Source organism: Microchirus variegatus, assembly GCF_963457635.1.
Source record: "Microchirus variegatus genome assembly, chromosome: 2".
Lineage (NCBI taxonomy): Eukaryota > Metazoa > Chordata > Actinopteri > Pleuronectiformes > Soleidae > Microchirus > Microchirus variegatus.
Window position 1 is genome coordinate 28,107,276 of NC_139803.1, and position 25,362 is coordinate 28,132,637.

The 25,362-nt window shown below is 38.6% G+C and overlaps 1 protein-coding gene across 1 annotated transcript in view; it reads right to left on the reverse strand.

The window, feature by feature from the left end:
• The window catches only part of LOC310944836 (pyruvate carboxylase, mitochondrial-like), a 314,316-nt gene that overhangs the window by 263,458 nt on the left and 25,496 nt on the right, over positions 1 to 25,362 (reverse strand). Inside the window, exons 8-9 of the mRNA XM_083910674.1 lie at positions 23,140 to 23,207; positions 20,463 to 20,546 (exon numbers count right to left, since the gene is read on the reverse strand). Coding sequence (XP_083766800.1) covers positions 20,463 to 20,546; positions 23,140 to 23,207 — 152 coding nt within the window. The remainder of the gene's footprint in view (positions 1 to 20,462; positions 20,547 to 23,139; positions 23,208 to 25,362) is intronic.

Genomic DNA, 25,362 nt, shown 5'->3' on the forward strand with positions numbered 1-25,362 from the left:
GTTTTGTACGTCCACGCACAAACCTACACACAGACTCGTATGCACCAGCACGTTCATATTCAATCCCAGCTGCAATGGAAAAGGAGCTTGAGTGGAATCCCTTCAACTGTTTGCCAATTAATGTATTCATCCCTCCATTCCAGCTTTCCTTGAAGACGTAAGTCCATCACTCGTTCCCTTCTTTCAAACTCGTGCCCGTCCATATTCTCACTTCTATAATTTCTGCCTCTGTTAATTCAATTTCAGGTCACCCCTCCTCCTCTTTCCCCAAAATCTTTTTTTTTTCTCTCTCTCTCTCACACACACACTCTCTGTTCAAACATGTCGAGTCATCGTTTTTGTGACACGTGAGACAAACAAAACTGTCACAGATCTAAACGAGGAGGATAAAACAACGCTCATCATGCATCTCATGGGAAAAGTTGCAGGCTAGTGAATGTAGATTTTACTGATTGTTTTGTTAATGCTGGTCGAGTACAGAGACAGGATACGACTCCCTCCTGAGTTGATGCCCCAAATTACGCCATAAAAGCATTTGCTGAGCGTGGTCATAAATAACACATAATGCACACTCAAGAACTGAAAAAGATTGTGCGTGAAAACGTGTGGTGTTGTAAAATTAAAATTCCTGGACATCCTCTCCTCCGTGCTGGTAAAGCTGTCAAAAACTTGAAACACGCCATTCGTAATAATAAATAAAACAGACAAGAGTGAGTGACATAAATAAGACATAAATAAACTATATCATCAGTGTTAATATTACGGCAGTGGATGTGAATACATAAACACAAACCGCTTTGGATCGTATGATATCAGGAGGTGTGTCTCTGATGTGCTTTGAGGGACAGATTGCGCTCACGACCACCTCCGACTTCGGTTTCCGTGATCAGATTATTGAGGATACACTGGGAGTGCCTGTACTGATCTGCTCTCGCAGGATAGATGTTAATCCCAGGTCTGAAGGGGGTCTATTTTTATTTCACTGGTATATTGGTTTCACCCAGACGCCACCACAGACTCTTGTGGTTGGATTGACGAAATATAATCAAGCTGGTGCGTTGTTTTGTTTTTTCCTTCTCCATACTAGCCGAATGATAATAGGTGCAGCCAGACTGCAGCGCTGACACAGCATTGTAGAAGACAGGTCTGGCTATGTGAGACTACAGTGGAGAGTTGATGTTATTCTCAAGGTCACTTTAGAGCCCTGGACGAATACCAATGCAGAGGGTCAAAAACAGGTCTTTCCCTAGAAGCCAAGTCATTACACCACTATAAAGCGAACTGTCCTGTGTAAAAGTGCAGGATTATTCATGACTCTGTTCACTGCTCTCACATACTCCTTTTAATTCTGTCTTTGGCTTAAACTCAAAAAACCTAATTTCCCCCTACTGCCATCTCTCCATAGGTGGCACTTTCACATTTTCTTTGCTCCACTTTCAACACACTCATAGTTTGTCGAGCCCTCTGAAAATAAGTCGGATTCCAACTAAAATATTTACAGAAAGACAGTGCGAGGAGACGATGCAGCAAAAAGACTGCGCGAAACACCAACCATCAGGCTGAGCAAAAATCAAAGACGGTAAATCTACAGCAAGAAGAACCTGGCGAGAGTATTAGTGAGCGGCCTGAGATGAATGATGACTAAAAATGTGTAAGAATGATGCAAGGAAGGGTCATATACTCTACATAGAGAATATGACTCATCACTTAAAGGGATACTTCACCGATTTGAATGTGGCTTTGTATTGCTAGAGTAGCAGTAGTATTTTTTAGAAAATGTGCTTCCCTTCCTCAGTTTTTCCCTGACTTGTAAAAAAAAATCTGTTTTCCCTTATCCAAATGTGCCCTACTGTGATGCAAAATGCGTCATTTGACTCACAGTAGGGCACATTTGGATAAGGGAAAACAGATTTTTGTACAAGTCAGGGAAAAACTGAGGGAGGGAAGCACATTTTCTAAAAAATACTACTGCTATTCTAGCAATACAAAGCCACATTCAAATCGGTGAAGTATCCCTTTAACTAAAGCCAAGAGTTTGAAGAAACAAAGGCCCTTTAAACAGGTTACAGAGTAACTAAATCCCCTCTTCTGCAGCCAACTCTGCCCAATGCCTGACATTGAAAAATGCAGTGAAGTGGACTGAGACCTGAATGAGGGAGGGAGAGTGGGGGACAGTGCAGGAGGCGTTGTCTGGTGGTTCAAATCTGACTCAGTCATGTTATGTTAGCATAAATCTATGTATGCTATTAAAAAAAGGAGTCTGTGTGACAAGCCTTGCACTGTTTAGATGTAAGCAAAAAACTACAGACACATTTTTACGCTATAGACTAAACAATCCCTGACACTGAGCATTGGACAAGACGTGTGTTAATGTTAAATGCACCGAGTAAGATTTGCAGTAAACAATGATGTGGTGCTCCATCTTCATTATTTCTATGCACTCAAGTTGTTATTTGTGTGACAAACAAAGCCATCAATTCTGTAGTTGTGGCTTCCAATGTGATTTCACAGTTGTGACATAACATCAATGATGATGTGGGTGTTAAACAAAAAAAAAGGGAAGCAAAAATCAATCTGTCAATTTTCCTCACATTACTGACAGATTATGTGAACTGAATGGAAGAGGTGGTGCCGTCAGCTGCCATTGTAATGGGACTTAGTGTGAAAGCAGTGCGACCGTAAAGTGCACACACACAAAAGCAAGAGAAGGAACAGGAAATAGAGGGAAAGAGGGAAAGGCAATACGGGCAGATTTTAAATCAATACAACCACAGAAGACGCCGAACAGGAATTTACAGTCCACGTGCGGACGCAGCATTGCGGGCTCATAAAATCGGATGTTTACTATCAATTAATTTCAGAAAAAAAGAAGTCTCACAAGTGCAAAGTGCAGCCATAACTTTATATGTACTGAAGGGACAGTGGGAGGAAGGAAAAAAAAAAAGACACATCCCAAAATAACAGCACACAGTTCAGAGAATGTTTCTGCCAGCTGATTCACTGACAGCAACACAACCCAGTCTGTCACATTTTATGACACCATAAAATAAAACTCTATATTTATTTTACCTCCTTGGCCTCGTACCATTTACCTGTCTTCCCCTGTGTTTCCTATGTTTCGGAGGTTTTTTTCTCTCCATATTCTGCAGAAATCTTTTGATGGCCTTTAATGAAATGTCATTGATAATGGAGTTCTGCAGCGAAAAAAATAATAACACATCTTTCTTATTGCTAGGTAACAATGACTATATGTGGCATAACAGCAAAGATGAATCAGCTCAAAATAAGTACATATATGTATTTAAGGACATTCTCTGAGCAGTTGCACATCAGCTTCAGAACATCTGAATGGCCCGAGGAATAGGAGAAAACCTTTTAAGAGCATCTTTCTGATCATCTGCTCCATTAACACACATGTCATCTCTCCATATCAGTCTCCTTTAAATGAAAATCACTGTAAAACAATACATCTAGGGTTTGTGCCAATGTGCATGAGAGTAATACTGCATTATAAGGTCTTCTGAAAACGTGTAATTTTGGGACATTTTGGTGTTTTTCTTAATCAAAAAATGTGCCTTGCCGCAAAAAAGTTTGAAAAACACTGTTTTACCGCACTCAAGAAGAAGAAAGACACCAGAGCCAATTGTTGGGATTCCAACATCAAAACTTATGAGCTCAAATAAAGGCTAAATTTAAACTGCATTATGAATTATGTTGATCCGTCTCAAACGTTATCATTGTCACTACCCTACATACCCTCTGTGTGTCTTTGTGTTGGTATGGATGATATACGATACTTCCTCTAGAGGGCAGTGCTAAATTCCAAGTTGCAGGCAAACAAGTTGTCCTATTAATGGGAATTACTGTCAGCCTTTTTTTATCCTGATTTACTGCAAATGAATGCCAATGAGGGAGATTGATGTTGACCAGCATTTTCAATATTTCCACCACTTTTCTGAATGGCCCCTCAAATTTAACATGCCGTGTCCCACAATGCACAAGTGAATTCCCTATTGCTCTCAAACTTTGTTATACCACATATACCACCGGAGAAAATATTGAGCCCTTTTATCACCAACATTAAAATACAGGGGTGTAAATAGGCCATAGTCAGATAAAGACATTTCATATATTTACTCCCAATAAGATATTTTGCTATCATCGTATATTTCAGACTACAGATGTGTATTGCATGCACTTACATATATACAGTACAGACCAAAAGTTTGGACACACTTCCTCATTCAAGTAAATGGAAAGGTGTGTCCAAACTTTTGGTCTGTACTGTATATTTTCCCCCGGGATCTGTTTCCTTGAATGAAATTGAGATTCTTTCCAGATCTGTTTTGACAAGATTTATTGCAGTCTGCTTTTCCAAGATTTTCTTTTCACAGGATCCATTTCTTTGAATGAATGAATGATAGTTCAATTATGGACCCCCAGTCACAAAATAGTAACGTGTGGCGACAAGATTTGTCATTTCCATGCAGAGAATGGGTTCAAACTCTGATATGGGGCTCTGTCTTACACCTGGCACAATATGGCGTACTGGTCTTAAGACGAGTCGTAAAAACAGACTTGGGGGAAAAAAAAAAATCTCAGAAAAACAGCTGGAATAGTGAAATTAGAGGAAGCTTTGCGTACCACAGTTTGAGAACCATGGGCGTAGAGTACAAAACTAAAATTGAATGCACTACAGTGTGCTTCATTTATTACATTTCAGGGTATTTTTGCTTTGTGTCTGCTGTGACAATGTAATATTGGATTAAAGCTCAACTTTGTATCCCTCACTATTATGGCCTGTCCCTGTAAACCCCAACTCTTTGCATCTTCGTCGTAAATTTCACATTTGGGAATTATTTCAGATTTTTGTCAATAAAAAAAATGTAAAACCATTATTATAAGTGTCGAGTGTGTTGTGAATTTAATTCAAACTCTCACACAATATACTGAAAATCAAAATGTCAGCACTGTCTTATCTTATAGTGTCTCTTGTAACCCCGTCACTTGACTGCACCCACTTCTCTCATATCCCTCCTTTCACATCTTACTTATCGTCGAGTACTCCCTCACTTTCTCCACTGCTATTCCCTGATCTTTCATCCATCTTTATATATATTTATATAAATATATATCCCAAATCTCCCTTAATATCCGGCATTATTTCTCTCTCTCTTTTTTTGACAAATCTGTCTGAGATGCCTTCGCTTCCACTTTGCCTTTTCTCATTCACCCTTCGCTCTGTCAGCAGTTAATGGAAGTATAATGAGCTTGTAGTCTTTCATACGATGAGAAGGAGTGAATACAGCTGCCTAATGATCAAACGGCATCACACAACAGACACAGCTGGACAGCGGCCGCCACACACACACGCAATGTCAACAACCTATTATTGTTCCACCATGCAGTGAGGTGTGCCCACTGAATTACAGACACACTAACACATTTACATTTATTCCCAGGGGAGATGCACAATTAGTCACTTCTACATAAAATGAGACTAAAAGCCATTTCCTTCCTCCTGTGCTTTCACCACATCCTCCTCCTCCTCCTTCCATCTCACTCCTCTGCCCCCATTTTTCTTCCAAAAGGTAGTCGAGGCAGAAATGGGTTTTCTCTACTTTATATAACTGCAGTTGTGTGTGCATGCGTCTGTGTGCACTGTTTGGAGTGTGAATATGTTTAACAGAAGACATTTGGCTGTGGCCCGTGTGGCAACACCCACACTGCAGCGTTTGACACAGCCGGAAGCACTGAGCAACTGGAGACGGAGAGAGAAAGGAGGAGGAACAGGCGGAGGAAAGATGAAAAGAGTGGCAAATTAAAAAAAAAAGCACAAGAAAGAAAAACTACTTTGTTTGTGAGAGTGTGCTTATTCCTTATTATGCGTGTGAGGAACTGAACTCAATCCATTGTGTTTACAGATTTCCATAAGAATATTTTTATGTAACTCACTTGTGAGCATACAGGATGTGTACAGTGTGAATTTAAACGCATTACTTATACAACTATAGGCACAATACTGCAGATATAAATCCAAGTACCTTGAACAGTCAATGATATTCAGACCTAAATTATGTTATACACTCACACAGCCTGAAGTCAAATGTATTTTCATGGCACAGTTACGTATAAATGCAACTCCCTTCAAAACATGTATTTCCCATTTTATACAGGAGCTGAAAACCAAATAATTATATTGTAGTTGTTTGTTGGTTACTCTCTTTCTTCCTTTTTTTTTTTTTTTACAGATAAACGGATATTTTTCCATCTCGGTATCAAATGTTCTTTTTCAGGTATCAAAATGAAAGAATTGTCAATAAGAGACTTTTTTTTTTTAATACTACTTTGATGATACAAACTTGGCACCATTTAAATAGGAAATAAACAGACTTTCCAGTTGAATGAGATGTATTATAAATTACACATTTTCAAGGACTTTGCAGGACAAATTCCCTCAAATTCAAAAGACAGAATGTGCTGAGACAGCTTAAAGGGGACATATTGTGCAAAATCCCTCCTTGATGTTTTTGTGGTCCTCCTCAGTCTAAGTACAGGAGATAAAACACACAATGTTGACTTCCGCGCTCACTGGGACGTCACAATTCACTAAATTCCTGGAATTGTTGTCTCGCGGAGCTCCGCTTTGTCCATAAAAAAACACGGCAGTGTGCTGGTGAGGGCAACGGTATCCGAAAACCAGAAGTCCGTGAAAAGTTCTATTCTTGGCTCCACAGTGCAGCACAGAGTTCTACACAAACTTCCAGCCTCAGAGGATTTATCTGTCCAGTGGATACATGTTATATATTACGGCAACGTGCCTGCTAGAGCCTGCAAATGATCACTTTTACAAATGCTAACTGCTGTTAGCTCCCAGTAGCCTCTGTGGCTGATACTACTAAACAGAGAATTCTGAACAGGGCTGTTTTGGCAGAGTGATTGAACTGCTGTGGTGCTTCATCCTTATGGTATTTTGACCAAAGCATGTCACAGACATGTTCATTAGGACACCAAGGCACTAAGTTAAGGGCCGCTTCGCCCACAGTGTCCACTTATATTGATTTGCAGCACACGCTATATCTGGCCAATTGATTGTGCCCGAAAGCTTGGGCAAGCCAGTCTTTGTCGTTTTCTTCCGTCAGCCAGAGATGTTGGAATTTGCATTCCCCGGGCATCAAATTATTTGGTCCCTGCTTAAATTTACTCGCTTATTGTTCTGCATAGAATCTCACAGCAGAGAGATGGTGTACAGTACCCATACAGTTTTTTCTGTCACAAAGTTCAAGCACTTGCATCGCCCCATGTCTATTTCAGGCAATTTTAAAAAATAAATAATAATAAAAAAAAGGTTTTGCTTGGAATTTATATATATATATATATATATATATATATATATATATATATATATATATATATATATATACAAAAAAAGCAAGCTAAACGACCATAGCTTCACTAAAATCTGTATGTATATATATATATATATATATATATATATATATATATATATATATATATATATATACATACAGATTTTAGCTTGCTTTTTTTGTTGTATTTATATTTAATAGTCTTTATTTCCTTTCTGTATTTCTACTTTCTACTTGGGGTTGTTGGCTGCTGTAAGACTGCAAATTTCCCCATGTGGGACAAATAAAGGATTATCTTATCTCATTTACAGTTCAATTAACTTGTTCCAGAAGAAGGCAGCACAGCTTCGGCTCTGCACAGAAATAAAACTTGAAGAGTATACAACAAAACAGAGAACAAAGAGGATATTTGTATGTGAACAATAAGACATTGTGCATTGTGTGTGTGTGTGCAGACGCAGACACCTGTCACAGATGGTGAGACAGTCTGACACAGACAGAATTGCAAAGAAAGAACACATTATATAAGGCAAAGGGGGAGAAAATGGAAGAAAGAGGAGATGATTAAAAAATGCACAAATATGAATTGTCAGAGAAATACTTAAGTGAAAAAAGACGATAGACTGAGAGAAAGTATAAGTAAACAAGGGAAGGAGGTGTGAAGATGTGATGTAAAAAAGAAAAGGGAAAAAGATGCAGATGCCAGTAGAGAGCATGAATGTGTATGCATGGCTACCATTTCATTGGCTCTTGCTGTCTTCTCGTGAAATGGGGGTGGGGGATGAAATATATAAAAGTTGTCCTCTTCCCTCACTTCAATACTAAGTGTAGAACCTACCACTGTCTTGCTGCATCTGTCTTACAACGAAAATGGCCAACATAGTAGGAAAATATTCACTTTGTGTGGGAGGAAACGGAGACCTGTAAACCGTTATCAAATACTGTTTAACCATAGGCTAATTGTCTTTCCTCCATCTCTCCTCATCAGAGAGTTTCCATTCCCTGCACATTATGGCTATGATTCTACTGCCAACATCAGATTTGTTGAGAAAATGTGTTCCTTGTGTTTTTCGTTTCAATCCTCCAGGGGCAGAGTTGGCAGAAAAGCAGGACAGTTGAGCAATACAGTGGAGCGGTTTGGATATACTGTACATCATTAGCATACTAAACAAGTTCCCATTCAAATGCAAACCCATCAGTTTTGCAAAATGAGGCCTGACGAGGGAATCGACACCCTAATGTGACACTAATGATTTCATTAGGCCTGTAAGTGCAATTTATAAGATTCTGCCAAAAGTAGCCAGGGACACCTGTCAGCAGACGGGGACCGGCAGGTTTTTGGCAGAAGTTGTTTACTCTTTAATTAAAAATTGACTGGAAAGTCTGACCACAGTGGACTGCAGCCACACAAAAACGGCACAAACAAAAATGGCTTCATCACCAGCAATACAGGGTTTGTACCATATTAATGCATTCAGTATATCATGTTTAGAATACTTTATCAAGGAGATTCTCTGCAATAACCAAGGACCAGTTTTTGGGCCTGTGCAATATATTGATATTATATCTTTATTGTGACATGAGACAAAATACGGTCTTAGGTTTTGGATATCGCCATATCTGTGAAGACTTATTCTGGTTTTGGCCAGGCTGAGTTTGCCAAATATTAACTGAAAGATTTTTCTGTAAGTTTGCAAACCTGGCGTCTGCCTCCATGCAACAAAAAGTTCTCACACTTAGTTTTAAAAGTGTATTCGTATTCGTGACAGAGTAGAATAAGTAGAATACCTTTAGTATAGTAGGTGTGTGAATGATCAATAATCATTATTATTGGCAGTAACAGAGGGCCCCAAAATCAAATTTTGCTTCGGGCCCCATGGAGGCTTGGGCCGGCCCTGCTGACAACAGCAGCTTCAGATTCCATCTTATATATGGGGATATAGCCTAAAGTTTCCAGATATTATTTATAAGCCTTACAGAAATATTGATGATTTATTGCGGTATATATATATATATATATATCGATAAATTATTTTTAAAAAATTACATTGTGATGATTGAGATATTTTTTCCTGATAAGTAGCTGTATTGTAATTTGTACAAACTTTCTTCAGTCAGTTTGAAATCATTCTGATTACAAAATTACAACTTCCTTGTTCGAAGGACTTAGATTAGTAATCCGACGCATAATGCATCACAGATTTAACGGAATAAACCATTTTGGCATGGGCAGAGTTGTCCGATTGTCTGGAACTAGTTAGCCTGAGTGAAGCTAGCCAAACTCTGCCAGATTTTTTCTTCTTCTTCTTTTCCCCACAGTCATCCCTCCTAGAAACAGTTTCCAGTGTTCTGCATGGGTCACCCTGATCATTGGTCTGACTGGTTATTGGTCTATCCATTTGAGTATAGGAGCATTTCCATCTACATCAGTCGGTCATGCGTGTACACCCTTTCCAGACTCTAAATCTCAAATAAGATCGAGTAGCTTCACTTCTGCCCCTTTTAAGGTCTCTCAAAAGAAAACGGTCGTCTCCAGATCCAAATTTTTCTCCCATTCCCGCCAATGTTTCTATCTATTTTGGTAATATCCAAAGCAGATATTAGTCATGTTTACATAGGACCAACAAGAGATTAAACCACAAATTCAACTGATGACATGAACACTGATCGGACAAAATCAGCTTAAACCACCCTTCTTGATAAGATTATTGGTGTCCGCATTGTTATCAATAAATAAAACGTGTGTCTAGCCTGTTCAACACAGGGCATCAGGCATGTCATTAAATGACACACCGGGGCATTTTTTTATTTCAAAAGTGTTTTATGTGTAATTTGATCAATTATATGCCTTTGTTTGGTAACTGGTGTTTTTGTTTCTACATTTATTCAGCCTGTGTAAATTAGCAGTGTCATTTATTTCCCATTGAAATCTAAGTAAAGACCATTTTCTAAAGTGCTCCTCCATACAGTTTGAGCACAGTTATCAAGCTTTCGCGCCAAGTAGATAATTCATTATTCATCAGTATGCACTTTTAACTGTTCTTTTATTGTCATTACTGCACATTGTGATGCAAAAGCTTCCTTCCTGCTCTCTCGTCATGTTCTCCTCCATCTTCTACTGCATTCTTCCACCTTTCCCTTGTCTCTAATTTCAGAAAAGCACAGTTGGCTTGAAAGCCGGTAGAAAGAATCAATACCTCCCCTCCTCTTTTTCTCATTCCCTCACTTCCTTTTGTCTCTTTTTGACCGCCTCTCTTTTTCTCTGTATGCTCAGCATTAACAGCAGGTTTGTCCTTTTTCTCCTTCCTTGCATCCTCCTTATCTCTCTGTTCATACTTCATGCGTTACTGTCTGTGCTCTCTCTATACCTCCCTCGCTCCATCTTTCCACATTTGTTTTCCAGCAAGACAGTCTCAGATGGCTGACTTCGCTGTCTGAGGCATTCAGTTCCCCCCCAAAAGCCTTATGTGCTCATCTTAAATTCAAACAGCCAATACACACACACACACACACACTCCTGTTAATAATCAGCCATAAAAAGCTTTTTCAATTTTAACATCACACTTAGATTGCACACAAAGAACGAAGGTGTTGTGATATGGTTCAGTACACCTTTTAATAGTCTCTGTTCTTTAGGTGTATTTTAATGAGCACCATATATCCTATGAATTGTGTCAGTTTGCGCTGTTGTTGATCATCTATGCAAGTGGAATTACTGCACTTAAATATACAGTAGCTGACAGCAAAGGCATGACACACAATACAACAAAGCCTGTCAGGAAAACTTGCATAAACCCTACACAGATCAAAGAGGCAACAAACAGGCAAACCCATTTGATCTGTTAAATTAAAGCAACATATTTTCAAGAGAACAGGAAATCCTAATCTGTCTAAATCTAATGTACATCTTGTTAAAAAGTGTACTCGCATTAGACAAAAAATAAATCTAAAATCTAACGCCATAGAAATCCATAGGTACCACTTCATTTTGGTCGCCATAAGCTTGACCCAAACTTTAGGTTAAGACATTAACTCTAGTTCAAAAGCAGGAAACAGGACATGACAAAAACAAAAAACACATGTGAGGGCAAGTGATAGTCCTTGGGAACTTGTATCAGGTAATTTGCTCCGTCTTGCTTAACGTTACTCGCTCATTGTTCTACATGGAATCTCAAGTCAATGGTGACTTGTTGTTTTTTTAAAAGAAAAAGCTTGGAATAAGTTAAACGAGGAAGCCAACTCTACCTGTTAAGTTCACGATAGAAGCGAATGCCGAAGGATGCCGCAAAAATGATCTCAAGGCACCAATGGTGTGAATGACAGTAATGACAGTGCGAACATTCACGTTTGGTGTGACCACAGCATCACCACATTACAATAACGAGTAGCTAATGAGGTTAAAGTAATCACCTAATGTGATTCATTTCCATTTCATGACAAAAACAGCGACACTCAGACATTTGCAGTGCTTCCTAAATACCAAAGCACTCAAATGTATTCATGCCGTCACTTTTTGACTTTAAATGTAAGCTTTTTTTTGTCAGTATCAGGGACTTCTCTTCGTTTGAGGATGAAAGAAAACATTTAGAGTTTGATAGAACACTGAACATAAGGAGTAGGAGTAAAAAAAAGAGTGGCAACAGGTGAAGACGATGATGCTAAAAAAGTTTGGCAAATAGAATGAAAACAGACAAACAAGAGCCGTAACATAAATAATTAAACAAGAGTAAAGAAACAAGACAGAAACTGACTGATGCATGAGCTGACTGGGATAAAGAATGGAATATTTTTCATCTAACCCCATTTCCAAATGCTGGTTTTTCGTGATGGAATATTAAATATGCTCTCAGGGCAAAGAGTGCCGAGGGTTTTTGAAGTAAGAATCAAAATGGGACAACACGCATGCATTGATGCAGTGTGCGTATATGGGTTTGTAAATACTGTTTGCAGTACAATGACCTCCTCCAGAGACTGACTGACAATTTCAATTTATGACCCAACTCAATTGTGTATCAATGTGTTTGGTTGTCAGTGTTGTGGGTCTGCTGGAGGCACGACATGTCTGAGCATCACTCACCACTTCACTGGGATTGGCCGGTCAACTAATTCCATGTTAAATTCCGAATATCGGCGCTGATAATCAGCCAGGCTGATATTTTTTGTGATATTCACTGTATTTAACAAGTGTATTCAATATAATACATATAATTATAAATGCAACAGCGTTTAAAAACAAGAAAAGTCACCATTTATTGTCTCATGTCACGATATAGCTATAATATCAATATATTGCTGAGCCCTAATTTAAATTGAATCAAAAGGCCAAATTGCTTCAAGACTGTATCTGAAAGTACGGAGAGGAACATTTTGATTTAAGGGACTACAATATCAGGTGTAATGAACATCTTCCTTCATTCTTTTAAATAACTTTTCCATTCATTTCAAGGGCATCAAGGAAAACACACAAGGTTACAGACTTATAACTGCAACAGAGATGAGAAAAACATCATCTTACATCAGTCAAATGCAACAATCTCAGCTGCTGCCAACTCTCTTCACCACCACAAATATCTCGACGGAATTCCTAATCACACCTCCAACAATTACTCAGCCTCCTTGCAGTCTTAAGGTTAAACCAATAAACATGCCAGGAGACAAAAACGGCAGACACTGAGGCCTCGCTGACAATAAAAAGTCACCTTTAACTCACACCTGCTTGTCTTTCCCCTCACACACACAGACAAATGTTAAGCTAATTAGATGCATAGTGGTGTAGCCCACGGAAAACTAAGGTGTACTAAGGAGAATACTAAAACACTAGTAGTCAATGAGGTGCAACTGTTGTTTAAGCCAACAACTCCTCCAAAGGTCTCAGCGCGCCGACACACATCCTGCACGAGACAGGTTTGCTCCTTCACACTTGTATGAATAATGCTAATGCTCCATTAACCTGCATGACAAATGGAAAATATGCTGTGGGCAATAACATTAGTCCAGTTTCAATGTACATTGAATACAGTTTAGGCAAATGAGGACTGGCGCATTTGCTTGCTTTGTGAGTTTCTGAAGGCGAACTATGAGACACCATAGCCCATCATGTGTAGCCATGATGTGTTATCATTTTTATTTTGTAAATATTGTACATATTATCCAGTCGACTGTACAGTACCATGTTACTCTGGTAGCTGAGGGAAGGGTGCTAAAGAACGGAACGGTTGGTTATTTTGGTGCTATTCCTAATAGAAACTAGTGCTGGGCGATAATACGATAACGATATGTATCGCGATAGACACTTCCACGTTATCAATAGAAAAAACGTTCAATAGGACAAGTACATCCCTCGTAAACAAGTTGTTTGCAACCTATAGAGTGGTCAGAGCCTCTGGAGTGCGAGTCAAAGAGCCAATCTCTGAACAGTCAAGTTTGGTTGTGCCATCCTCTTCCCCAAGGACACACTACCTTGCCAGTATGGCAGTTTTTTTCATTACTTAAAGTCCGACCACAGTCACGCCAATGTCACCTACAAATTACGCCAGGCGACCGTAACCACCAAGAACTAACAAACTTACTCTAACATCTTCGGCAATCAAAATCATCTACCACTTAAAGTTAAAATATTTTTATTATTATTAATAGGTCATGAAAAATCAAATTCAAATCAATCAACATCGATCAATATCAAGTAGTTATATCATGATATGCTTTTCAGCCATATTACCCAGCCCTAATAGAAACCCAAAAAACTACATACCCTACTGTACCAAACTGAACCGTTCCACTTGGTGGAAACACAGCCTATGTGATTAAAGCTTGTGTGATAAATGATATCTATTGGGGCTGGTGAACAAACAACCTTTCGTCTATCATATGTGCAGCAATCGTTTAAAATTGAAGCTGACAAAAAGAATCACTCAATTTCACTTGTTGTCATTTAACATTTAAACAAGAGCCTGGCATCTGCACATTTGTACCAATGATGAGACGGACAGGGGGAGTTAGAAATTGATGGAATCAATACACCCTTGATATATGAAAGGATAAAAACAACTTGGAAAGGTAAAATATTTAGATGTGGTGAGCTGTAGGATTTACAGCTTGATTTCTCCATATACGAGATATATGGGGATATAAAGCTGCACACGGATCGTTTCTCTAGACTCATGAAAAGTTGTTTTTGAGATGCTTGTGTTTTCCATTGGACTGACTAAACAATGTAAAATGCACTCTAAAATAAAATATCTACCGTTTATGATCTGCATTATGTGATATTAAAATACACTTATTACATTTAATTTCATACAATACCTGCTTTATGATATCTATGAAACAAAGAAACTGCCTATAAATATGGTCAAATTCTGCTATAACACAAATACTTCGGCTTAAAGTTAAGGTTTTATTAAGTGACTTTTTTAAATATCATTGTGTCAATTCCATGCATGTCCTAATCAATATTTAATTTAGAATATTTAGTGAATTTCACAAATGTATTCAATATACCCCCATGAGATGTAGCACATAAATCTACATATAGCACATCTCTAACTGATTTTAATCTCTTACAGTTCTGCTGACACCAGTGAACGACATGAGGTCAGGACAGGAAAGAAGACTCCGTCATCCTCAAGTCTCTGACCACAACAGTCTTCACTACAGGCTGTGATAAACCCAGTGATCCAGATGATCCTGGCATTTAAAGACTTTTTTTTCACTTTTTATTCTTGTCATTGTGTATTGTATGTTTTGGGTAACATCTACTGCACGTCTGTCCGTCCAGGGAGTGGATCCCTCACCTGTGGTTCTCCCTAAGGTTTCTACCCTTTTTCCCTTTTACAAGGGTTTTTTTTTTTTTTTCCCTGGTAGTTTTTCCTTACCCTGGTCGAAGGTCTAAGGACAGAGGATGTTACCAACCCTGTGAAGTCCCGTGAGACAAACTATGTTTTGTAAACTGTGGGCTATATAAATAAAGATTGATTGATTGATTGATTGATATAGTAAATATGACGATTCTCAATGCAACAGCCTTTAAAACCAGGAGAAATCATCACAGATACCTTATCACGACATGACCATCCAAAAGACCATATCTCGTCACAATACGAATATAATATCGATATATTGCCTAGGTTGGTTCAATAACTGATACAATATACATGCATCTTTCCCTGTGCAATATTCAAACCTTTTCAATTCTCTGGTGATCTGTACCTTGCAACTGCTGCACAGCGATGCAGATATCAAAGCGGTACAGTAACAAGACAAAAATATAAATTTTCATTAGGAGAGCCTCCATAAGAAATGAAGCAATCAGCGTGTCAATCAATATGATGAGGGGAAACTTCACACTGCTATGAGAGGAATCAATTAAACTTATCAGGACGGACGGAAGTACTGCATGTGTTGGGTAAATTCAATGTCAGCAAAACAGTTATCCCTGGAAAATTAGACAACGCACAGACATTCACAGAGCTGAGCAGAGACAATATATATATATAAACTATGTCTATATATTTATATATCCACTGTTTGAGTAGCACATGACTGCAATCCAAATGTGTCTGATGTTCTGATATTCGCCATGTGGAGCTCAGCCACCTTAAGTGAGAAGTGAAATAACCACCTGTAGCCGTCGGTGTTGCCTGGCAACTTTGCCCACCAATACGCTATAGGAAGGCAATGCTGTGTCCTGCAGCGAGTTCTAAGACAGTACTACAGGCAAAATGGGGACAAAGGTGATTTAAGTCACTCTTAAGGTGGTCTGGTTTTCTTAATTTTTCTAATTATGCTAACAATTCATACAAGGGCTGCAACCATTTATCAGTTATCTGTTGATTAACTAAATTAAACATCACCTGATTTGATATTTGATTAGTCACTTAGAGTGATTTTCTTTTTTGGAATTAAAGCGTTCCGATTTATTTCTTGAATGGGAATATTTTCAGGTTTCTTGCCTTCATACAACCAAGAGATCATTAAACCTCCAAAAAAAACAATAATAATAATAATCAACAGTCATATATTCAGCACTTAAAAATGTGTTCAGTTTACATTGAGGGCACAATTACGCAGGCAGCCGTAAGTGGAGCTGCACCGGACTGCTGAAGGGCAGAGGGCTAGGTCCATGAGCAACGAAGTGTAAACACCCGAGAAGGTGTGTGACATCATTTTGACCCGTGAGATTCTGTACAGTCTAAAGCGGCGTGAAATAAAGCACAGCCAGATGAGCCTCTGCCTGCAGAGCCCTGTCCACTGCAGCCACATCAGAGAGCCACAGAGAGGAGACAGGACACTGTTCAGTCGTTCTAAAACATAAGTATGAAATACTTGAGCGTGGTTAGAAGGTTATTCAGTATTAGAAACACTGCGCAGTATTGATTAAATATTTAATTTCTTTCATACTCTTTTTAGATTTTTTTATTTATCGTTTAGTGTGTCGATAATTGCAAACAGAGAGCTATTTATGTCAGTAATTAACCTGCAAATTTCTGCCCATTTGTCATCAGAGTCCAGGGTCTTGGATATGTGGAGGTGTGGGTGTGGTGGGTGTAAGTGAAGGGGCAAGACCGTATGTGTGCACATGTATGTATACACACACCCACACTTAAAACAAAAGCAGTTGAATGCCAGGATTACTGTGCCTTTACATTATAGTAAACTGCTGATTAAAATGAAAAGGCTCTAATTACACTACAAATTGGACTGGAAGCATTAAGTTGTCTGATTGCCCTTTGATTTTCTGTGCAGCAGCGAAAGAGCTGGGACACAAAAGTCTCCACAACAACGGTAGAAAACTGGCCACTTGAGACAAATACAAGCACCTGTTAATGAGTGTGCTCGACTATGGGCAAAGAGCTACAACAGCAACAACACCTACGTTCCTGCAGAACACATTCAGAATAAAACTGTATGCGAGAAAGGCACACACAGTTCATAAATACCCAAATAAACAGCAAAGTTCAGCCTGGGCTTTTGCTCGGGGAGCAGGATTCAGCCCCTGCAGTGAGAGCTGAGCTCATCCCTGACGTGAGGCCCTTCGCTGTGGGGAGTTGACACGAAGCGAAACACAATCACAACACATGGCGTGGAAATGCAACAACAGGAGGGAATAGAAAAATAAGTCCATTTTTAAAGAGCCTCTTCAAGGTAGTAATGTTGCACCTTCTGACTACTGTTCTGTAGAAAAGGCAACAACATAGTTGTTTTTGTGGGGGTAAGGGGCAGGTATTATTGCTCAAGCTGTTGTAATTTTTAAACGGCTCTAAATGTTTCAGTCTGTTTATGAGCCTTGTGCTGTACTTAGTGTGTGTTTCGTGGCCATCATCTGTTCCAGCTATTCTACTGTCTGTTAACATGGAGATGTAGTAAGAGCTATAATCATTTCTTAAACCAATAAACATTTAAATTTTTGCTAATGAGCTACATGGCAAGATGTTCATTATATGTCACACCTGAGAAAGTAATTAAGTGACTTAAATAGAATTTTGATGTTCAGCTTACAACAGCATTTAAAATCAAGAAAAGTCATCACAGATATAACATCCAAAATCTATATCCATATCTTGTCTCATGTACATGAACATATAATATAATATATCCTGTTGCGCAGCCCTACTTTCAAGCTTGGTGCATCCTGCAGCAGTCTCCCTTTATTATCACCTTGCTCCATTCACATTTTTTGCAAAGAAGCGGGATCCTTTTGTCTTCAAGTAAAGCACTTTTTTTCTTCTTTACAAACAAAGAACACGGCCTTGGCGAGCAGAAACTGAACCAGATTACTGATAATGGAATCACCTACTTCTGCACGTAATGTGTAAAAACGTAAACGATTTTATTCATCACTTTGAAGGATAGGTGTAAAAATCCTGCATGCCACAACGGCAAGTGCTCTCACACCATAGCTACACCTGTGTGACGGAGTTGAAATGTGACCATGCATTGCACACAGTAAACAAAAAAAATTGTGATGATGACTTTTATTAATCTGGTTGTCCTGATCATCATCATCATTATTGTTATTATTATTATTATCAATTCAAAATAATAACAGCAAGCTATGTGTGCACTAGAAGCTGTATATGAATTGAAAAAAAAATTATAATAGGACTACAAGCAGTCATTGCAGGATCCTCGCGTAATGCCTCAGCATAATCGGGGAGTGCAGCAGTTCCCTGAACTCGCTTTTGAATCCGCCAACGTAGGGTGCAAATGGTCAAAATGGATGCCAAAATTCAAAAGGACTTCCTGTCGAGTTTAGGCCACAGTTACCATCGACTTTTTTGTTTGTCTTAGTCTATAAAATCTCTCCACCCTCCGCCCACCCCAAATTTCGGTAAATTCTGTGTAGGGCACTTCCTGTTTCGTGTTGACTGGTCGAGGGCCACAACGTTTTAAAACCGCAAAAATCATTCAACAACTTTCTTCTTCTCGGTCTTTGATGCGTCCAGTATTATTTTTTTTATGTCAGTACAACAAACGCTACAAAGGTTGTAAATAGCCAAAATGGACGACAAAATTCAACTGACTTTCTGTTGCTTTGAGGCCATGGTTACGGTGGACTTTTGTTCATCTTGGTCTAAAGCATCTTCCCACCAAGTTCCAGAAAATTCGGCAAACTCATTTTTGCCTCGCAGTCACTGCCTCCAGCTCCTGACGTGGTTCGTGGCTCGAGCCCTAATTATCCCAAACTGGGATCTGTTCGGCCAAAAAATTGAAACCAATGCTTTCTTACTATAGGTTATAGGTATATTTTTACCTCCTGCCTGGCAGCTCCATCTTCACCATCCTTTGTCCAATATAATCACTATCCCTCATTTGCACGCGACCAAACCATCTCAATCATGCGTTTCTCATTTTATTTTCCAAAACCTGATGTGAAGACACATTTAGTAGCAATAAATTAAAAATGAATATAAACTGAAAACACTCCAGAAATGCACTTACAGCCTGCAGACTTGACATCAATTTCCACTTGTATTCAAATAGGCTTTTTCTTTTTGTTGTTTTTCAGTTTGGCAAAGCACTTTTTGTCTCCATCGTACCAATCGCGGGGACAAAGCACATTAACATTCCTGGAGAGAGTCTTTTGCAGACTAATTGCAGTCAGAAAAATTAATAGCGATGGGAATTTGCTCCGACTTGCAAAACACAACCTAATGCAAGGTGTCCATGCCAGGAAAGATTTTTCAATTTCTGTGAGCAGTTTCTCCTCGACTCTGCCAACATTTCCGAACAGGTGGTCAAACTTTGAGAGGTGCACAGGAAATACTGCTTTATCGTTAGGCTACAGCCATGAATATTTCACACCATTACTTTGCCCCACGGAGTGGGAGGGAAGGATCGTTTTTGGTGGCTCGGTGTGCACTTGCACTTGCCACCATGACCAACAGAGGCCACCAGAGGCTTGTTGTGCGAATGGGATGAAGTCTGCCATCTCTTGTTTTAGGGCTGCAACAAATTGTCAGCTATTTTAATAATCAATTAATCGGTTTGAGTGAGGTTTTTTTATTAATCAAAACAAGATTTTATATGATTTTTCAGCTTTTTAAAATGTGAATATTTTTTGGTTTCTCTGCTCCATATATAAGAAACCATTACAGGTGTATATAATGCCGATAGCCCCTTTTTTAAATATTACTTTAATCCCTTGCTGTTTAGTGTGGTCTAATTTTGTTGTAACAGGTGAATTTCCCCAATGAGGGATACATAAAGTTGATCTTATCTCATTAAATCTGATTAATGTTGTTTGGAAGACAAAACAAGACTTTTGAGAACATCTTTTTGATGTTTGGAACAACATTTAGTTGTTTAATGGAGAAAATAATAGACAGATCAATTGATTATGAAAATAATCATTTGTTGCAGCACAACATTATTTTAATTACCAACTACTTACTCTGACTAAAATATGATGAAGTAGAGGTAAAGTCATAAAACTTTATCCTTCACTTTCCTTCTGGGCCTTTCATTGTGTAATGAAATGGTCGCGATAACAGATGCCTTTGGGAAATTACAGTGTGATATACAGAAATCATGACAAGCCTTAAAAAAAAACACACACACACACACACACACACACAAATCACACAGCCATACCTGTCTGGCCAGGGTGACGGCATCGGCGTGAAGTCTGTTTCTCAGTTGAGGATCCAGTTGGAAGGCTGGTGCAATCTCCACAACCTTTCAAAACAAATATAACAACCAAAAAAAGGAAATGTCAAGTGTTGAAGTCAGGATGACAACATTTAGCATTGTAACTTGATTATATGCTCATCACTGACACAGGCTGCATCTATATAAAAAAAAAATCATTATTGACACTTGTGTAACGTTTAGTTATTTTACCATTACTTTGGTCTGGAGGACACAATACTGTCAGAACTATCGGACCAGTCTGAGGGAGCATGTGTGCATATACAGCAGCAGAGCATGGGCAGGTTGGAACAAGCAGCGTTTATACCACCAAAATGCTAAGTGAATCTACTTTTGAAACATTGCATGTGCGTTTTCAGTCAAACTCCAACCTGTTTGCAGCCGCCTCGATCCATCTGTCTCGCCATAAAACTAATCATTTCCTGTGTGCAGCATGCGACACAAGAGCTAAACACCGCTACACTGATAAACACAGAGGCCTTGTTTAGATTGCAGCCCAAATCTGATTTGTAAGCATATCCAGCTTGTTTGTAGACGGATGTTTTTTGACTCAAACGACGCACACTCACTTGCAATATATAATGTGAACAGTTGGTGAGGAAGTTCAGATTCTGACCGGGTTTGCTTACAAATCCGATTTGGGCTGCAGTCTAAACAAGGCCAGAGAGAGTCAAGCGGACTCGATATGCTGCGTTCTTCTCAAACGCAAATCTTCACATCATTCGCAATGCATTTTTCTGTCAGGTTACTGCTAATTATCACTGTTTTCCATACATTAACATCATGGGTTTCTCAAGTGAGAGAAATCAGTGAGAGTGGATCCAGTCCCACTGCAAGCTGTTAAGTGATAACAATGAGTTGACAGATGCTGGAACTCCCCACAGACCCACAGGTAGCTGCAGACGAGGGTAATAATTGTCTAATGGCTCATCACTACAAGTGATACTTTCACACTACATAATCATTTCATCTGTTGTAAACAAACACATCATTCAGTCGAGCTATAGATGCTTCATGAGCGCTGCATTATTTCCTACTGTCAGCTTGTAAATGCCATCGTTTATTTTCATTTTTCAGTCGTTTTCCCCTCCATCGTTTTGATTCGGTTTTGTCTCATTTTAAGACTGTGAATCCGAAGGAATGAGTCATTTTCCCCTCAGCCTTTCATGAGGTCTGCCTCTGCTTGGTGTTCACCATGCTGCAGGCTGGACTGTCTCATTCCACCGTGTCAAACAAGTCGACCAATCCAAGAGAAATCATTAATTAAAATGTTAGGATTTAATCTTATTCAATTTTTTTTAGTTAGGACAGACAAGAATTCAATTAAATGTTTTTGTCAGATCTCATTACAATTAATAACTCACACCTCCAGTATTGTGTGAAACAAATTAGAAAAATTTAATCATGTTACTAAAGGGTCAATTGATAAATAAACACAGGTCTGGCAGCCATTTCTCCAGTATTTTGATTGTGAATTTCTAATCGTTATTAATATTACTACTATAATCATCATTATTATTATTAAGGTGTCATTTTCTTTTTTTGTTTATGATGCATGTGTCCATTTGGTTTTGGATGTGTTGACATGTTTTTATATTGAGGGGAAAAAAACCCAAATACATTTGAATAATAACAATAAATAGCACTTCCAAGACATTGAGGAAAGCTACAAATATCCTATCAGCACTCCCATATCCCAGACCTTTTTCAGCAAGTTACCATTCATGTGTTTCAGAAACTCAAACAGATCTTAGATTAAGGGCAAAGGCAGATTAAGTCTCATAGATTTAAAGAACGGCAGCTTTGACATGAACAGCGTTGCTAATGTGATTATCATCTCTAATTTGATTAAAAAGGGAAGGAAGAGACTGATGAAAATACATGAACAGTGCTTTGAGGTGACAGTATGCGAAAAAAGACATTTCGATTTTTTATTTAAAATATACCAAAACTTTCATTCACACTAACAGCATTTACGGTGGCTTATTAGAATACTAATCCTCTTACCCCCTGCTTCTTTGGACACCAGTGCCAAAATAACTACAACTATAACAAATAACACCATTACTATATTTTTTGGGGTGTTAAATTGGCCCGTTTACCTGACTAAAAGGGTAAATTGAAAAATACTACGGCCTCTGCAATGCTCAAAGGCATGATTCCTTCTTTGACCTGTGTCATGCCCACTCTCCATCAACATCCACTTCATGCTAATCTAAAGTCCCATCTACATAGAAACGGAACATAAACCATTTTTTCTTTTTTGTGTACACCTAAACACTGTAGTTCACATGCCAGGCCTGTATGTGGTGCTGTAATGCTGCTACACCAAAAACAGAGAAGAGGTTGTGCAAACATAAAGCTTTCCAGCATTCAATTGAGTAACTGTAAAACTGAGACATAATTAAATCAGTGAATCCCACCACAAGAGAGGGGTGGGATTATGACATCGTTTTAGTGTATTGATTCTCTACATGAAAAAAGTGTATAATTTTGAGGTTTTCCCACTCTGGGATCTGTTTTAAAAAAAACATTCCGGACTACCAAAATGCAGTTTCCATGTTCCACATTCAAATAGTAACAGGGTTCCCACAACTGGGTGAAATGAATGTGAAATCACCTTTTGGTGTCTCCGCTGAATAGAGCAGTCTCTCTCGTAGAGGTGGATGACATTTCCATATTTATCACCTGAGGAAATAGAGAGACAAGCCAGGTGAGAGAAATCGACAGAGGGAGGATCAAAGATTATTTCGAGAATAATCAGCAGCATGACGGGAAGCGGTGATTGAATCAAAGAGAAGAAGGAGATGTATGAAAGAAATGTTCTTTGTTCCCAGGCTCACTGTGAGACACACTGATCAATAGACAGTTTAGAGCTGTGTCAACAAGAGACAGACACACCCCTGTGGGAAAAAATCCACAGTGTCAGGAATTGTGTAGCTATAATCAACATCTTTTAGCTGGTCTGTATACAGCTGGAAATGACACACAATTCAACAGCCAACACTGGAATTGCTAATAGACTGGCCATGTTGGATTATGAACTGTGACTGCGCATACTGTGTAACATTCCCTTTTTACAGATTAGTCAACAGAGCCTTCAACAACCTACTTTAATATTTCATGCGTAAGAAAACCAACCATTTGAACATTTTAATTAAAGTCATTATTTAATCTGCCAATTATTCCCTAATTAACTGATTACGATTGCCTTGTGATGAATTTTCCCGTATAATAGTGAGGCAGATCATGCGAGTTTGATGTCATTTCAAGTGTCAAGCCTCAGCTTTAGCTGGAGGAAAGATTATAGTTTTAATGTCATAGTGACATGGTTGACAGCTGCAGTGTGTAACTTTTTGTGATTTTTTTTGTTGTTAATGTTATTATTCTGCCTCTTTTTGGGCTTCATAAACACAAAAAAATGCAACATTTGCATGTTATCTCAAAAATGACTGTCGAGCAATACTATCAGACCCGACTGAGGGAGCGTTTGTGTGTATACAGCAGCGATGCAAGGGTAGGTGGGGACAAGAAATGTTTGCTTTACATGTGGAATATTACTCGTATGAAGCAACATCATTTTATTATCTATGAGGTTTTTTAACCAAGTGAGATTAACAACAGATTCAGAGGAGTTTACATGAATACAAAGCCGTTTAAGCCACCTCATTATTCAGAAGGATTATTATTTTTAGTAATTTTCTAGCATATGGAAATATTGTTTACAGGCATATTTGATATGTTTATGTTGCAAGACTGCAACGTATCTTACAACGTAACAATATAAAAAAAAAAACATAAAGGTCTACAGTCTAACGTCAACAACATAAAGACTGTAGTGTAAAGTAGCATTATGAATAGCATCCAACACTAAATTGGGACTTCCCCTGAAATTTGTAAGAATGTTTCAATGTTTAACAGGTGCTTTTGGCTTTAATGATCGTTATCAACTTATTCAAAATATTTGTATTTTTCTTATTTTTGTATTTAATTTTGCTCTTTTTTTTTTACTCTTGTTTTGACCAGAACAAAATACCACATATTGTGGAAGCTATCTGTAAACTGAGAGAATGCTTGGTGTTTGGAGGAGAAAGGGAGCATCGAGTGGAGTAGGGAGAGGGCGAAATGCCAAAGAAAACAAGGTGGAAAAAGATGTGCTTTTTAACAGGTGATTCAGAAAATTCACCAAATCTTTTGCATGCCCTACAGACAGTTATTACTCACAGTGACTGCACACACACACACACGACTACACCACACTCACTTCTGACAGCTGCTTGATTTACACAGCCACAAATCAGAAAACACTGGCAAAACCAGACAGATGAATACACAAGTACTGACAGGACTTAAAGAATATATGATAGTGCATGCACAAATACATATACGAGTACAACTGAGCATATTCTCCAAGTGCAGAGACTTCCAGTAAGTGTCAGGTTTGATTTTCAGTTCTGTTTCATTGAGTGGTTATTGAGTAACATCCACTGTGATGAGGAGCAAATCCTCAGCTCGCCAATAAATCTCAATCACTCTCATTGTGCATCTCTCTCACTGCTTCTGACTTCAAGGACTTAATGTAGGTTTCACTTACTCCAGAGCGCCCCCTAGAACATTTAAAATAAAGAGCCCCAGCCAACTGTTTCAGCTAAACATGGACATTTGTATACACGTTTATCAGGATAACATCGAGGCTAAGAAACTGTCGGAATCATCACCTAAATGCAACAGGAGGGTGACCATTTTGGATCAAACAGCCATTTGGGGACCATTTTGGCACATGTAGTATTTGAACAAACTCCTCCTAGAGCTTTAATGTGCTCAGCTTCTAATTTTATGTCAC